At 36.9% G+C, this 15,551-nt stretch overlaps 2 protein-coding genes across 2 annotated transcripts; one reads left to right on the top strand and one right to left on the bottom strand.

The window, feature by feature from the left end:
- The first annotated feature begins 4,744 nt into the window (after window positions 1–4,744).
- On the top strand, window positions 4,745–6,067 carry LOC140039281 (uncharacterized protein F54H12.2-like). The gene has a single exon (XM_072084886.1). The coding sequence runs from the start codon at window positions 4,745–4,747 to the stop codon at window positions 6,065–6,067; it is 1,323 nt and encodes a 440-aa protein (XP_071940987.1).
- A 3,987-nt stretch (window positions 6,068–10,054) lies between these two features.
- Window positions 10,055–11,593, bottom strand: LOC140039280 (uncharacterized). Its single transcript, XM_072084884.1, has one exon. The coding sequence runs from the start codon at window positions 11,591–11,593 to the stop codon at window positions 10,055–10,057; it is 1,539 nt and encodes a 512-aa protein (XP_071940985.1).
- Between the last annotated feature and the right edge of the window lie 3,958 nt (window positions 11,594–15,551).

Raw genomic sequence — 15,551 nt, 5'->3', positions numbered from 1 at the left:
TTGATAACGTCTTTAAATACATTGGTGAATATGAGTAGTATATGTAGGACTTCAGACCCGAATGGAATGTCATACCCCCAGGGCATATTTCATATTTCTATTGTTTAATTTCCAGGTATTGTAATAATAATTAGTGAAAGGTCACTCTTTGTACCAGACCCGAAAGGAATGTCATATCCCTAGGGTATATATTATATTTTCTATTGTTTAATTTCCTGTTATTGTAATATTAATTAGCGAAAGGTCATTCTTTGTTAGAGAAGGGGGTTTGTTATTTTGGCGGGGTTTTCGTTTTGGCCTGGGTTAAAATATATTAGTGAAGGTAGTTCTTTGTTTGAGGATTGCTATTGTTATTTTTAGGCGGTTTGACCATTGCATAGGTCACCTTTGTTTAGTATTTCCTAATTTCTTTTGTTCATTGTTCTTTTTGTTTGGTACAATAGTTTTGTTTTTTATATTTTAGAGCCGTTTCTTTTTAGACATTGTAAGAAGAGGGACTGCTTTTTGTGACCTTTCCAGTTGTTTCGTCTATTTTATCGTAGAGTTACAGTATTTCGCTATGTCTGGAAGTATAGATTTTTCGTTAGGTAGCTGTGTAGATACAGTTATAATTATTAGCGATGATGAGGAGACTGTTGTTACAGGTAACGATATCGGTGATCGGTACATGCGGACCAATGAGGGTGTACCCGCCGGTGTTGATGAAGGAGATGAGAGGGGTAGCCGGGCTACAAGTTGTATATTTACGTACGTAGATGAGGTGGAGAGAGAATTTTTATTGAAATTGGAATATTTAACCAGAGAAGTGTTTGTTTCTCAAATGTTAAACATGTGTTGGATGTTAAGTAAAGCGGCTTGTTATGGTTGCGAATTTGATAGGCCTGGTCAAAAAGATCATGACTTCTGTTTAATGAAATCTCCAGAAGAACAGATTGATTATTTTTATCGGGAGGTTCTGGATAAAGAGTATGTTACAGACGATACCGTGTACAGCGAGATGAATAAGTACGAGGAATATTCATTACCACGGTATAGACATTTTGTTTACTTTCTCGTAAATACCTTGACTAATTCAGAGAACCTGTATAAGTTATTGTGTGAGGATATCTAAAACGTGTTTCGCACGTGCCACGGAAAAACGATTGACCGGAAAACAAACAATTAACAATGCTTTAATCCGCATGCGTTGTAGGGAGACAATTGATAGGAAAAACTATTAACAACGCTTTAGGCTAATTACTTTTAAAAAGGTACTTCCGTACTCAACTGTATATATATCGGACCTGATGCAAACGAAATCATTCAGAACTATCAACCATCATTCGTTTCACTCTCTCTGTTCATCACTCTACATACAATCGCTCAACATGAGTTTCAAAAACGTACCTGCTCCAAAATTAGCAATTGGCGAGAAGGCTCGTAGGACTATGAAAAGAGTTATGGGGAGTTCTAAAACTGACGAGTGTAGCAGTTTTAAAGTACCAACGATGACTTCTAACTCCTCGAAATTATTGGATCCTAGAAAATTTTTCAACAGTCAATCTAACGATTTGAGTAAAGCAACGAAGCCGTCTACAAGTAAAAAAACATTTCACTCTGCCTCAGGAATGAGCGCCAAGGATTATACCGAAATGACCGGTGCTGAACCAAAGGTTACAATAACCTCAACAAACAGGATTTTTCTGTCTGAAAAACGCCATGTAGTGGCCCAGCGCTGGGGTGAAGTTGTTTATGTTTGCCTCAGAGAATTTTATCAAACGGAAGAAAATGGTGCCTTCAAACCTGGGCCTGTAGGTATTAATTTACCCGTTCTGTTGTGGCAAAAACTTTTTACCAATATTGATTTAATTCTTCAAGCCCTAGACGATTTGCAAAGAGACATTAACTTGGTGGAGGCAGTAAGAATCCCTCTTTCGGACACACCTATAATACATGTGATAGTTAGTAACTGGAAAGAAGAGCAGTTTGTATGTATTCGCCGTTGTTACCAGGCCGAAGAAGGAGGCGAGTTTAAACCCGGCAAAAAAGGTATAAACCTTCCAAAAAAACAGTGGTACAAGTTAATCGAACAACACGGTGAAATACAAAAGATGATTGAAGAGGTTGATAAAGCAGTTACCGTCGACGGTGGTGTTGACGAAAACGATAACGGAGGACGCAGGCCTACATCAATGTTGAAATAACTTTCTTAACAATGAACTCTAAATCAAATTATTTGTTTACCGACGTCATTTACAATTTATTTGTATTCTTTTATTTTCACGATTATTCTAATTACTTTCACGTACAATTTACTTGCAATTATTTTTAAAAGTATTTGTATTCCAAATGTATGTAAACTATATTTACAATTGTACTATATTTGATTCGTGCGGTGTGTTAATAAAAAATATTGTTTGATAATTTACAAAAAAAAAAAAATGTTGTTGTTCTTTTTTTAAAAGTAATGTTTTATGTGTGAGTGTTTCATTTCAACGAGTGAGAGAGTTATGGACAGACTATTAAGTTCTACGTACTACGACCCAAAAAACCCTGGTAGTTTCGGGGGTGTCGATCGACTTTATACAAACGTGAAAAATGACTCTAATATTTCAAAGACTGACGTTCAAGACTGGTTAGAAAAACAAGATACGTACACTCTTCATAAACCTATTCAAAGACGTTTTCAGAGAAACAGGGTGTTTGTTACAGCTATTGACGAGCAGTGGGAATTGGATCTCGTTGACTTGTCTTCTTTAAAAAAGTATAATAAACAAAACACGTTTCTTATTACGTGTATAGACGTACTTAGTAAATATGCATGGGTTTTACCTATAAAGAATAAATCTGCCGGTTCTATGCTTACTGCTATGAAAAAACTATTATCTGGAAAAAGAAAGCCATTAAAAATTCACACTGATAAAGGTACAGAGTTTACTAATCGTAAAGTTCAAGCGCTCCTAAAATCGTTGAATATACATTTTTTCACTACCAATAACGAAACAAAAGCTAGCGTCGTGGAAAGATTCAATAGATCGTTGAAAACTAGGATGTGGAGATACTTTACATCAAAAGCTACTCGAAAATATATAGACGTACTTCCAAAATTGGTATCGAGTTACAATAATTCTAAACACAGATCAATCGGTATGGCGCCCTCACAGGTTACAAAAGATAACGAACATGAAGTTTGGGAAAATCTGTATAAAATGAAGCAAAAGAAACAAGTTCGGCCCAAGTTCAAAGAGGGTAATAAAGTGCGAATAAGTAGATACAAAATGCCTTTCGAGAAAGGTTACCTGGCAAACTGGACGGAGGAGATATTTAGGATACGTAAGCGTACCGGTTCGACCGTTCCCACATATAAACTGGAGGATTGGGACGGCGAAATCATAGAAGGTACTTTTTACGAAAAGGAATTGCAAAAAGTATCCAAAAGCGACAAGGATACGTATCGCGTGGAAGAAGTAATAAAGAAAAGAAAACGAGGAGGGAAAACGGAATATTTCGTTAAGTGGTTAGGTTATCCGGCCAAGTTCAACAGTTGGGTTCAGAATATTGCCCGGTAAACATCATGACGGCTCAGTTTTACGTCCTCTTACCTAGCAACAGTTCCATGAACTGTTTTCCCGAAAATACTCTTACGAGATACACGACCAAGCTGGCGGAGCCTATTCATTTGTACGGTGAATGGGAGGTTGGTTTAAGCGAAATTTATTATCCCCACACGTGGTATAACGTCGACGATACCAACAATAAATTGCTGGTGAATATAAGCGATAACGAATTAGAAGAAGAAGACTCGTCGATCGAAATAGCTATAGCCCCAGGGTTTTATTCAACCGGAGGTAAAGTGATTGATGCTCTTAACGAGGTTTTGGTTTCAAAGTCGTTACAGTCCAAAGTGAGATTTCGGTTCAGCTCAATTAAAGAAGTGATTAACGTGGAAACCGCCAAAGAAGCATCAGTTACGCTATTAAATGGATTACCCATATTACTCGGTATGGACGAATCATCGATTCCCCGAGGATCTATTACACACGGTTCTAGACCCGCGTACATTCATCACAGAGTGCCGACGTTGTTTTTGTACACCGATATAATCGAATCTCAACGAGTTGGAGACGCGAGCGTCCCTATTTTGAAAGCGCTACAAACCAGAGAATCAAACATGAAGAAAAATGTCGGACATACGTTTGCTAGTCCTCAATACAAAAGGGTAGTGAAAAAAGATATCGATACCATCCTTATAGATATAAGAAACGACACGGGAGAAAAGGTATCATTTCAACGAGGAAGGGTTCTCGCTAAACTACATTTCAGACAGGCCAGATCGTCGTACCTCGTTTAAAAAAACAACAACAAATAAATAAAGATGGGGGCAGATGATTACGAAGATTACTACGTCAGACAGGCTGGAGGTATCGACATACCGGTGTTCCAAGGGTCGTACAATCAAAGAGGGTTCGGGTTGGGAGGTATCTTGTCCGGTCTCTTTAAACAGGCTGTACCGCTGCTAAAGAAAGGTGCAAAGGCTCTCGGAAAACAAGCATTGCGCACGGGTGGCGAATTAGTGGGAGATGTTCTGAGCGGTAAAAACGTTAAACAAGCTGCAAAACGCAGATTTACTCAGGCGGGTCAACGTATCGTTTCCCAAAATGGTAACGGTAGGGTGAATAAAAAGAGAAAACGTAAGCGTAAAGGCATCAGTCGATCGAACGCAAAGAGAGTAAGAAGATCCTCCGATATATTCGATATCTAAAAAATGGCTTTTGTACACAATCACTCGTGCGAGTGTTTAAAATCGGAATTGGACTTGTTTTCTGTACCACCGACACAGACTAGTATAACCAAAGGACAATGGGTGCAATATCACCCTTTCAACAGCATCACCGACGTGGGCCCCTTGCAATTCAACATACAAGGGTCCAGCGAGGAATACATGGATTTGTCGCAGACGATGCTTAATGTTAAACTAAAAATTACTAAACAAGACGGAACCGATCTCCAGCCCGCCGATCCGGTAGGCCCTGCCAATTTACTTTTGCAATCATTGTTTAGCGAAGTTGACGTTTCTTTGAACGAGAGATTGATTACCCCTTCGACAAATACTTATTCGTATAGGGCATTAATTGAAACATTACTGACTTATGGATCCGATGCCAAGAATACACACCTCACGGGTGGGTTGTTTCATAAAGACACGGCAGGTAAAATGGATGTAGCTGACCCTACACTAGCCGAAAATGCGGTGAATATAGGCCTTAAAAAACGGGCTCAATACATTGGTGGTAGTCGTTTTGTCGACTTGATTGGACCTATTCATTGCGATATATTTTTCCAAGATCGAATGATGCTCAACGGTGTAGATGTCAAAATTAAACTGCATCGAAGTAAAAACGCATTTAGTCTCATGTCTTCAGACGCCGCGGCCGGTTTTAAGATCCGCCTGGAAGACGCGTCTTTGTTTGTTCGCAAGGTCCGCCTGAACCCGTCTATCGCGCTAGCCCACGCAAAAGCTCTGGAACGCGGTCCGGCCAAATACCCGCTGCGTCGCGTTGAGGTCAAGACATTAACTATACCGCGCGGGAATCTATCGTTTACGAGGGAATCGCTGTACAACGGTAATCTACCAAAACGACTGGTTGTAGGACTGGTGACCACCGAAGCATTCAACGGTAGCTACGAGAAGAACCCCTACAATTTTCAACATTTCAACACCAATTTCCTGGCTCTATATATTGACGGTGATCAAGTACCGTGGAAACCGTTAAAACCAAAGTTCGAAGACGGAGGCAACTACATGCTGGCGTATCAGAGTCTATTTTCGGGTTCTAACACGTTGTTCCAGGATACCGGAAATCAGATTTCTAGAGACGATTATCCTAAAGGCTATTCGTTGTTTGCTTTTGACCTGACTCCCGATTTGGCAAATGCCGGACATTTTAATCTAATTCGGCAAGGAAATATACGTTTAGAAATTCAGTTTTCTACGGCTTTGACCGAGACCATCAACATTTTAGTTTATTCAGAATTTGATTCAATCATAGAAATTGACAAGTCTCGTAACGTAATTATAGATTTTTAATTATGAACACGATACAACTATTGAGGTTAATTAAATCAGATCCGTTGGCTAGTGGATACTTTCGAGGGGTGTACCCGTCTGACTTGTTACCTTTAGGGCATACGGGATATCCTAGAGCTTACATAGCAAACGTTGAGCCTAGCAATCAAAACGGTTCGCACTGGGTAGCTTTCTTTTTTAACAACTTAAACAAAGGTGAATTTTTCGATTCTTTTGGGAACCCCCCAAATTACTATAGTAATCATTTTGTTAATTTTCTCGATAACTCTGTAGAAAGTTGGACATTTAACGATAAAGCGTTACAAGCGCCCTTGTCTACGGTATGCGGACAGTATTGTATTTTTTATATTCTTCATAAATGTAGAAGAGTGGATACGTCCACGATAGTAAATATGTTTGGTAAAGATAAACCATCCAATGATTGGTTCGTCAATGATTTTGTAAAACGTCGATACGATGTTAACTTACCCGTATACGATAGTGAATATATTAAAGTACAATTTGTCAAAATGTTATTGAATGCGTAGTAAATAAAAATTGTTTTTTTTTTAAATGGATATGTTTTGGACGTTTTATTTATCGAACGACTACAACAACAAATTAGAGTTTATTTCTTTTTTTTATTCAACTCCTTTCCTCATTATAGTACATAAAGATTAATGTTTTTTAAAAATTTAACCATTTAGGTTTAGGTTGTCTAGTTGAACGCCTCTTGGCAGGCGCTCGAAAGGTAAGTTTTTCATCCTCATCATCATCGTCATCGAGGTCATAATCCTCCTCATTCTTTCGTTTAGGTAGTGCGTGAGGAGGTGTACCGCTCGATTTAATTCTTTGTAAGGTACGACGTCTCGTCGGATTTCCAATCAAACTTTCTGGGGTGTTCAATTTCGCCAATACCGTTATAAAATCCCTCCAGCCTATAGGTTCAAATCCTTTCTTTTCTTGTATTATATCTTTAGTCAAATCTAGTAAATTACTCCCCTTTACCATTTGTCCTTCGATTAGTAGTTCACCGTATCTTGACCAATCAATTACTCCCATCTTCCGGTAACGGTCTAGTCGGTCCAGAAATGTTTTTGTTTTGGATTTCAACGATGAGGGCATACTTTGTAGTATTTCTTTAGATATAGAGTCCGTATAATCTTCTTTAGATTCTGCGCCATTTTCGTTTATTTCAACGTTCCCCGTTTGTTGTACGTTCAAGCTCATAGGTGAAGGGTTATTTACGGGTTTCTCTTTATTTAAATATCGTTGAAGTACTTGATTGTACATGGTAATTTTATCGTAATCGTGCAAGTCATCCCTTTCGAGTATACCCTTCATAGAATTATCTAAACCAGAAGTGATTGTCTCGTGATTTTTCTCGTAACGTTTACTGTACAGAGCCGTATTTGCCAGTTCTTGGGGTATCAATACCATTTTCTTGGTATGCTGCATTATTTCAATAGTAAACTACCCAATGTTTGTAGAATCGGTTGTAATATAAGACCGAGGAAGCCGCCCTTTTGAATAAGTAAACGTTTTCTCTTGAGAGGCGAAATGCTTTTATTGGTAATATCGCGTATGTGTTTCTTGTACCGAGCCAACTTCTTCTTGTGAGCGTTGGATACTTGCACTCGACCTTTTAAAACATTCATTGCGCATTCGCACAAAGCCGTCACCAGTTGATCGTCCGCGTTTTCCAAGATAATTTTTCTTTGACGCGGTGAACAGTGGGCTAGGAAACGAATAGTTTCAGCGTTCTTTTTGATACGTTTCGACATGATGTTGGTAAACAGGTAAATGAATAAATAGAACGGTACAGGCTGCGTTTTATATTCTAGGCACGTAAACAAAGTGATTGGTTTTTGAAAATATGTTACTTCTAACCCTCATTTCCTCAGGGGTATTTGCTTTTAGATCGATTAAAAGAAAACCGTACGGTACGCGGGTAGCGTCTTCAAAAGCCTCCTGTAAAAAACGTCCTTTACCGGGGTACATTTGTTTAGATAGATTAGCTATTTGTGATTTATCCCGAGGGTTTTTAAATAGTATTATGTAGTGAGCGTTTAAAGTAATGGTGCGGATTTCTTTAGAACCGTAAAAAAAGTTTTGCATAATGAATATAACCGAAATGTTTCTATGATGCGATCCCTTTGTAAACATGTTTACTACTCTTTTATCGCGGCTACACTTCGGTCATTAAATCATCGATGATTACTAAATGGTTTTTTGACGGTTCCATCGTTTCTATCGAATCCATAGGTATCCCCTCTATAAATTGAATGTTGTTAATAGACCCGCTCAGTTCGGTGAAAAGGGGCTGATATTCCCCATAACACCACGTGATGTCATTGAACGGCTTGTCGAAATAATTACTTTCCAATAACTGCTTCACGAAATATGATTTTCCCGATGAGGTCGGTCCGCTAATTACGGCGGTGAAGGGGGTTACCAGTACACACGTCATCTTCAGTTTCAATGAGTCATAGCTTTTGTATATCGGTATTTTATAACGAGGGGGGTTCCTTATCCACATCACTCTATTTTAAAAACTGTCAACTAATGAAAGAGAGAGAGAGGGCCGATATTATAAACCAATAGGAGCTTAATAAGGATAATTACGTTAACAAATGATTGTATATCAAAACCTAAAAAATCAATTCCAACGTCATTAGCGTCTGTATACTAGTAGAGAGAGAAATGGCAGATTTGGAAAAACTGACTTTATCGTACATTGAATATAAATTAACGGGGGTAGTTGTGTGGGACTCCCCAATCCTTTATAGTACTATTCGCCTTTGTAACGAGGTGGAGAAAAAGTATGGTTTGATTGCCTTGTGTAAAGACATTACTACGGAGACGTTGGATAGTGTGTTGAAAGAAATGATGATAGACCAAAATATACACGTCGGTAGACTCGTGACAGGAATTTCAGTGTGCGCACGTGTTGCAATACAGTGTGATACTGATTTAGAATTAGAAATCGTTAAACGCGTATCCTGCGAATTTGTGAAGGAAAAGTTTTCTTTATTGGAACTTTGTAACGACAGTGATTTGGTAAGTAAATTTCTTTTTCTTGTCATTCTCATTTTAGTAATTAAGTGATTTTTATATTATCTTTTATTTATTATTATTATTATTATTATTTATAGGAACTTGTTCTGTGTAGTAAGAAGCTAGGAATTAACAGAGCATGGTACTTGATCGACTGACTAGTAGGCATTTGTATAGCCTTGCTGGAACAAACTGTTTGGTGACATTGGATAAATAAAATATTTAAACAAGGAAGAGGAGAGATTACAATATTTATATTGGATAGGATAAAATAAAAATACAGTCAACACTACGCATGTCTTTTGTTGTTGTTGTTGTTGTCGTCGTCATCGTCGTCGTCTACGTTAAGAAACAGACAAGTATATAATATTATAAACAAGTACGGTGTATACATTTATTTCTCGTAAAACAAAATTATGATAAAGAAAATAATTATTTACAAAAATAAATTTGAAACGGTAACGATATAAGAATTCAAAAGGAAAAAATATTTAAATTAAAATTACAAAATATATTTACTTTATCTACAAAAATAGAAACGGTATCGACTTTATAAACTTTATAAACAAAATTGAAAATGTATAAAAAATATTTACATTAAAACTTAAAATATAATTTGCTTAAACTACAAAAAAGGAAACGGTAACGACATAAGAATTCAAATGTAAAAAATATTTAAATTAAAATTACAAAATATATTTACTTAATCTACTAACAGAGAAACGGTACCGACTTTATAAACAAAATTAAAAGAAAATTTGATTAAAAACATGTATAAAAATATTTACATTAAAACTACAAATATATTTTGCTTAAGCTACAAAAAAGGAAACGAATTTATAAAGGAAATTGAGTGCATGAAATTACATAAAAAGTAACAATTAATTATTTATATATAAAAAAAGTAAGTTATATTTTAAAAGAAAAAAAGATGAAATTTATTGCAGTGATTTACCAAACATAACCGTAAGGAACTGTACGATAATTTTCGATAATAATTCTTTTATCGTACACGATTCGATAGTCTTTAGTCGATGTTTCGTTGACTATCTTACGTGTTTTTGGCTTGCGCGTTATGCGATTCTTCTCAACTGTCTTAATTGTATTAGGACCAATACCTCTTACCATATTGGAGACGGTGTCAAAGTTAATTTTCTGAGCGTTTGTAAAATTAAGGGTAAAACCTTTAACTTTACAAACGGTCTTCCCAGTATCCAATTTATAGGCGTAGTTCTTAGCCCCCCCAGAAACAAAGGACTCGATGTACTTACCGTCTTTAGGGTCGACCTCGGTCGTTAACTGACCCAAGTAGTCGCCCAGGGGAGGGTCCCAAACCCCGGGTTTTGACACGTAGATTACGCTGTCGGTATCGTAATACAGGACACGTTCCTGTAATTTCTCCAACAGCTCGTATAATTTTAAACGCGCTAGCGCAGTGGTAAATGCGGCAATGACAACGTTAACCTTTCGGTTAACTTCAACAAATTGTTCCTCGTCTTCGTATTTTATTTCAGCCAAATCATCATTAACAAAATTTAGATCATGAACGACTACCCGTGGGTTCGATAAAATATCGTAAACCTCGTTAGGATCTTGCGTATATTTAATTCTCGTGAGATTTTCACGCTGACCAAATTTACCCCAAAAACTATTTAGCATTAATTTGGCCAGAGATCGAAGCCCAGGATTGTACGCAATGTCGTCATGATTCAAGTCGATACCTTCTACGGTTCGATAGTCCGAAATATATTTTTGTTTATCTTCGGGCGTTTTACACCATTCAGGCCAACCCGAAGCTTCTTGTTTCAATTTTAAAAATGTGTTAATGTAAGAGGCAAATAGACCGGACGAGGGAGAATCTGCAGAGTACGCGCTTTTATTTTTAAAGTGCCATACTACGTGAACTTTACGTATCTCGTACCCAACCTCCACGGCTTTAGCGACCTCGATCGTTGCCCAAGAACCTGTAAATTCTCTATCTGTACCAGAATGATTGCAAGCGGTTTGTTGTTGAGAATCGACGCATGTTCTACAGAGAGCAAACATTAATTTACCGTTTGATCTATAAGGTAAGACTGGATGGAATAGATTTTTAGGCGCTTCGATAGTACACTTTATCAAACCGAAATATTCGTTGATATCTGTGGACATGTCTTTGCGATCATCGATTTCAGGATGTCCTACGGGGTAGGTACCGTATTTATTTACATAAGGGTACAAGGAAGTATAATCGATGTAATTAATTTCTTCACCCGGTTTTACCTTATAGAACAAACAACTGGCATTAGTCCTCCCACCGAAAAACGCGTCTCTTGGATTCAAAGTTTTCCTAATGAAAGGAACTTTGGAGACGATAGATTTAATGTTAGGGGCCAGCGATTGCTTGATCCGTTTCCATTCGTGTCCCCAAATTTCGACGTAATCAAAATCTGGAAATTGCTCCTTCAGAAACCGTGTTTTCTTGCTTGTCTTGACAAAGCATTCCAACATGGTTTCGTTAGTGAAGGGGTTAATGGAATCGGATCTATAACAATCTTGGCACCCGTGGAACAAACAACCCATAAATTCAAAAATAATTTTGTTTTCTAAACATGCGCCGTCGACAAAGTAAGGCCCAAACATTTTTTCCCCTCCATTTCTCGCATGATGGATAAAGACCCCCCTTTTATGCGACTCGTAGCACAACCATTCCATGCTAGAGTGAGAATGGTTAACGGTTGTTAGATACCCTGATGGAGGAAATAAAGCGATGGTGGATGGTTTTAAAAAATTTCTAGAAAAGACGTGATTACACGCAGAGGCAATTGTCATTAAATTATTTGAAAAGGGGTCAACGCCTCCGAGTAGAGGGTTTTTCGGCGATGTAGTTACTTTCAAAAAAAGATGCCTAAAAGTAAGGCAACACTTTCTGAGAATATCCACATCGCTGATGCAATACTCGACGAGTTCTTTTTGGAGATTGAAAATTTGATTAGTTACAATTTTCTGATTATACCATTTAAAGAATGAATCTCGGCCTGAAGTAGTCATTTTATCGGGGGAATAGGTGGAAGAATCGGGATAAGGACCTACGTAATTTTTATTTTCTAAAGTATTGAAATAATGAGGAAAGTAACCTTTTTTTAGCTCGGAGATGCCAAAAGTTTTGGGTAATTTGGATAGAGACATGGGTAGAAATGAAAGGGAATCAATGAATCGGATACTCGTTTCTTTAACCTTAATTGAAATAGGTTTACCACCGCGTGCAATAATATCTGGTACAATACAGTTTTTGTATAGGTACTCGAGCACGAAGTAACTATCGTAGCCCTGGAGGTTGTGAGCGATACACGTAATGTTATGATTATATTTGTATTCGTTAAAAATGTAATTGCAGAAATCTACGCATGCAGTCTCCCCGTGAAAAGTCATTGATTTCTCCCCACACACGTCACACTCGGCAGAGTCATTAGCACCATCGATACAATTAAGACAGGTTTTTTGAAGAACGCATAAATTTGGTTTGTGTTCGCCAGTTTCTTGCGTGCATTCAAAATCAAAAAAGAAATATTTAGTGACAGCCCTTTTTTGGTCCTCCTGATTCTTAAACTGTTTTTCAGCATGTTTAGGGGCTACAACCGGTTCCATGTAGCATTGATGATCGTATGAAACGAAAGTCCGACAAATTCTACAAAAACGGTTATGACAATTGTGATCTTTTTGAATGATCCTATCACAAGTTGTACAATTTTTAATTTTGTCACATACTGAAACTTTTTTAGAATCAGGAGATTTTTTATGATTGGTGAAACATTGCTGGTTTTTAAAAAATCTATTGCACTCTTTACACTCTACAGTATTATTTACAGATACGTTAATAGAAGGGTCACATTCGTGATGCTTACAGAGTACGCACGTGTATTGACACTTGTGAGAATACTTGTGTGTATAACCTGTAAAACATCTATCACAAAAATAAAAAACTTTTAAAAAGCCTGTCATAGTCGTTATAAGATCATAATGATTAGAATGATGGTAAAGATATATCTGCTTCTTACAATAATCGCCGCTAAAAATTACAGAATTTAAATTGTCTTTAGAAAGGACAATAATTTGATAATTTGGTAATTTGGATTGCATCTTTTTTAATTCCTCGATGCCGCAAGTTTGCTCCCTAACCCCCGAATCTCTAAGTAAATGAAGGGCGGCTGTTTTTTGCTCACCTTTACCCTGTCTAACATTATTCCACCTAGTAACGTTATTAATTTTGTCTTCGAGCATAGAAATACCCGTGACAATTGCGCGTGCGCAGCAGATAGTTTCGTTACCATCATTCTTAATCTTAATTATGCTTTTAGCATTAAGCAGTTTGTCGATACCGTTTCTTCTATAGCCCCCACCCCTAGGCATTCTCATATGGAGAACGTTAAACTTAAATTTGTTGTTAATTAAAATATCCGTTTTGGACTGAAGGACCTTCATGATGGCTGCAAAAATAACATCAGCTGTCAGATGGGCCCTCCGTCCAAAAGGAATAGAGATGGGTGTATCCAACCCCTCAGCTTGAATAACTATCCGAAGCATATCGTCGACATGCACGTTTTTAATGCAAAGATTATCGACGACATGTTCGAAAATTCTATATAGAGTGGGAAGGAACACCTCTAAACTTAAATGATCTACATTAAAAAATTTAACCGTAAAATCGCTAATCGTGGCGTTAAAACGCTGGTTAAACCTATCAGCTAAGCGGTTAATACTACAAAAATGACTCAAATCTACCTCGTCAAGGTTCAATTCATCGCTGTCATTATCGTCAACTTCTTCTTCTTCGGCTATCCTTGGTCTTTTCCTGTTGGCTCCTTTCCCGTATTGTACCGGTACAGGCTGAAATAAAAAAGTAAAACGGTAAAAAAATAGAAATAAACGATGTAATACAGCAACACCAATAGCAAAGAAAATAAAATGATAGTTACCTCAATAACCGAAGACTCCTGAGAATCACTATCCTCAACACATTCCCTCATTTTCAAACATTTGGTGTGTGCACCAATACCATACTAAAGAAAACAAACAAAAAATAAATAAAATAAATAAATAAATAAATAAAAATTAGAAAGGAAACGCGATGGTACTGTAAACGCAGAAGCACATTCGTTTACACATTAGCTACTCTACGAGTTATATACGGTAATGAAAAAAATTATTACGTTAAAAATATAATAAACAAAAAACACTTACTTCTACGTGATCAATTATTAAACTTTCCGATAGATCTTGAACAATCTCTATGGCGTTATCACATATATCCGTAAGAGAAAGACTACCGGTTTCAGAAATACTTTGACTGACCGGTAAATCAAAGTCCTGGTCTCCAAACACAAAATCCTCTAGTAAACCCACATCTGGGACATTATCGTCAGATAAGTCAACAGCTCTTTGACACTCGATAAATAAACTATCGTTAGAATCAGTTGAGGAAGAAGCGAATTGAGACATTGTGAAACTTTGAAGAAAAAAATCGGTACCGAAACTTTGAAGAATTAGTAAATGAATGATGAACTAAACAAGTAACACACGGTTATTAAAACCTTCCCGCGACGATTACGATTGGTCAGACATTCTTTAGTAATTAGGAAGCCCCGCCCACAATAGTGACCAATAGCTTAATTAATAACAGTAATAAACCTTCTCGAGACGATTACGCTTGGTCAGACGTTCTTTAATAATTAGGAAGCTCCGCCCACAATAGTGACCAATAGATTTAGCCTTCACCCGAAAACACTGAGACGGATTAATTAATACTAAACAAAGGTGATCATTGTAATGGATAAATCGTCAAAATAATAACAATAGTACTCCCCAAACAAAGAATTACCTTCACTAATTAAAAACAAATTACATTATTTTTAAACCTTCCAATGAACTTTACACTATTATGACTGGTCAGACATTCTTTAATAATTAGGAAACTCCGTCCATAACAGTGACCATTAGAGCTAGCCTTCAACCGTAAATACGGGGGTCGGTAAACGGATTAATTAATAACAGTTGGGAGAGTTGTAAAGGATTATTCAAGGCCTTGTAGTGGTCAAACAATATATACACGATTGGAAATTAATTAACAATACCTATTCAAGTAACACTGAAACAGTAAATTATAAACAAAATTTGAAATAAAACTACAACAACTTTTAATCAAAAACCCCTTTCTCTAACAAAGAATGACCTTTCACTAATTTTTTTTTTTTTTAAATACAAATTCTTTACTAATTACGAATATAACACAGGCCAAAACGGAAACCCCGCCAAAATAACAAACCCCCTTCTCTAACAAAGAATGACCTTTCGCTAATTAATATTACAATAACAGGAAATTAAACAATAGAAAATATAATATATACCCTAGGGATATGACATTCCTTTCGGGTCTGGTACAAAGAGTGACCTTTCACTAATTATTATTACA

Source organism: Antedon mediterranea, chromosome 2, assembly GCF_964355755.1.
Source record: "Antedon mediterranea chromosome 2, ecAntMedi1.1, whole genome shotgun sequence".
NCBI classification, from domain to species: Eukaryota; Metazoa; Echinodermata; class Crinoidea; order Comatulida; family Antedonidae; genus Antedon; species Antedon mediterranea.
This window is presented reverse-complemented; position numbering and strand designations above follow the sequence as displayed.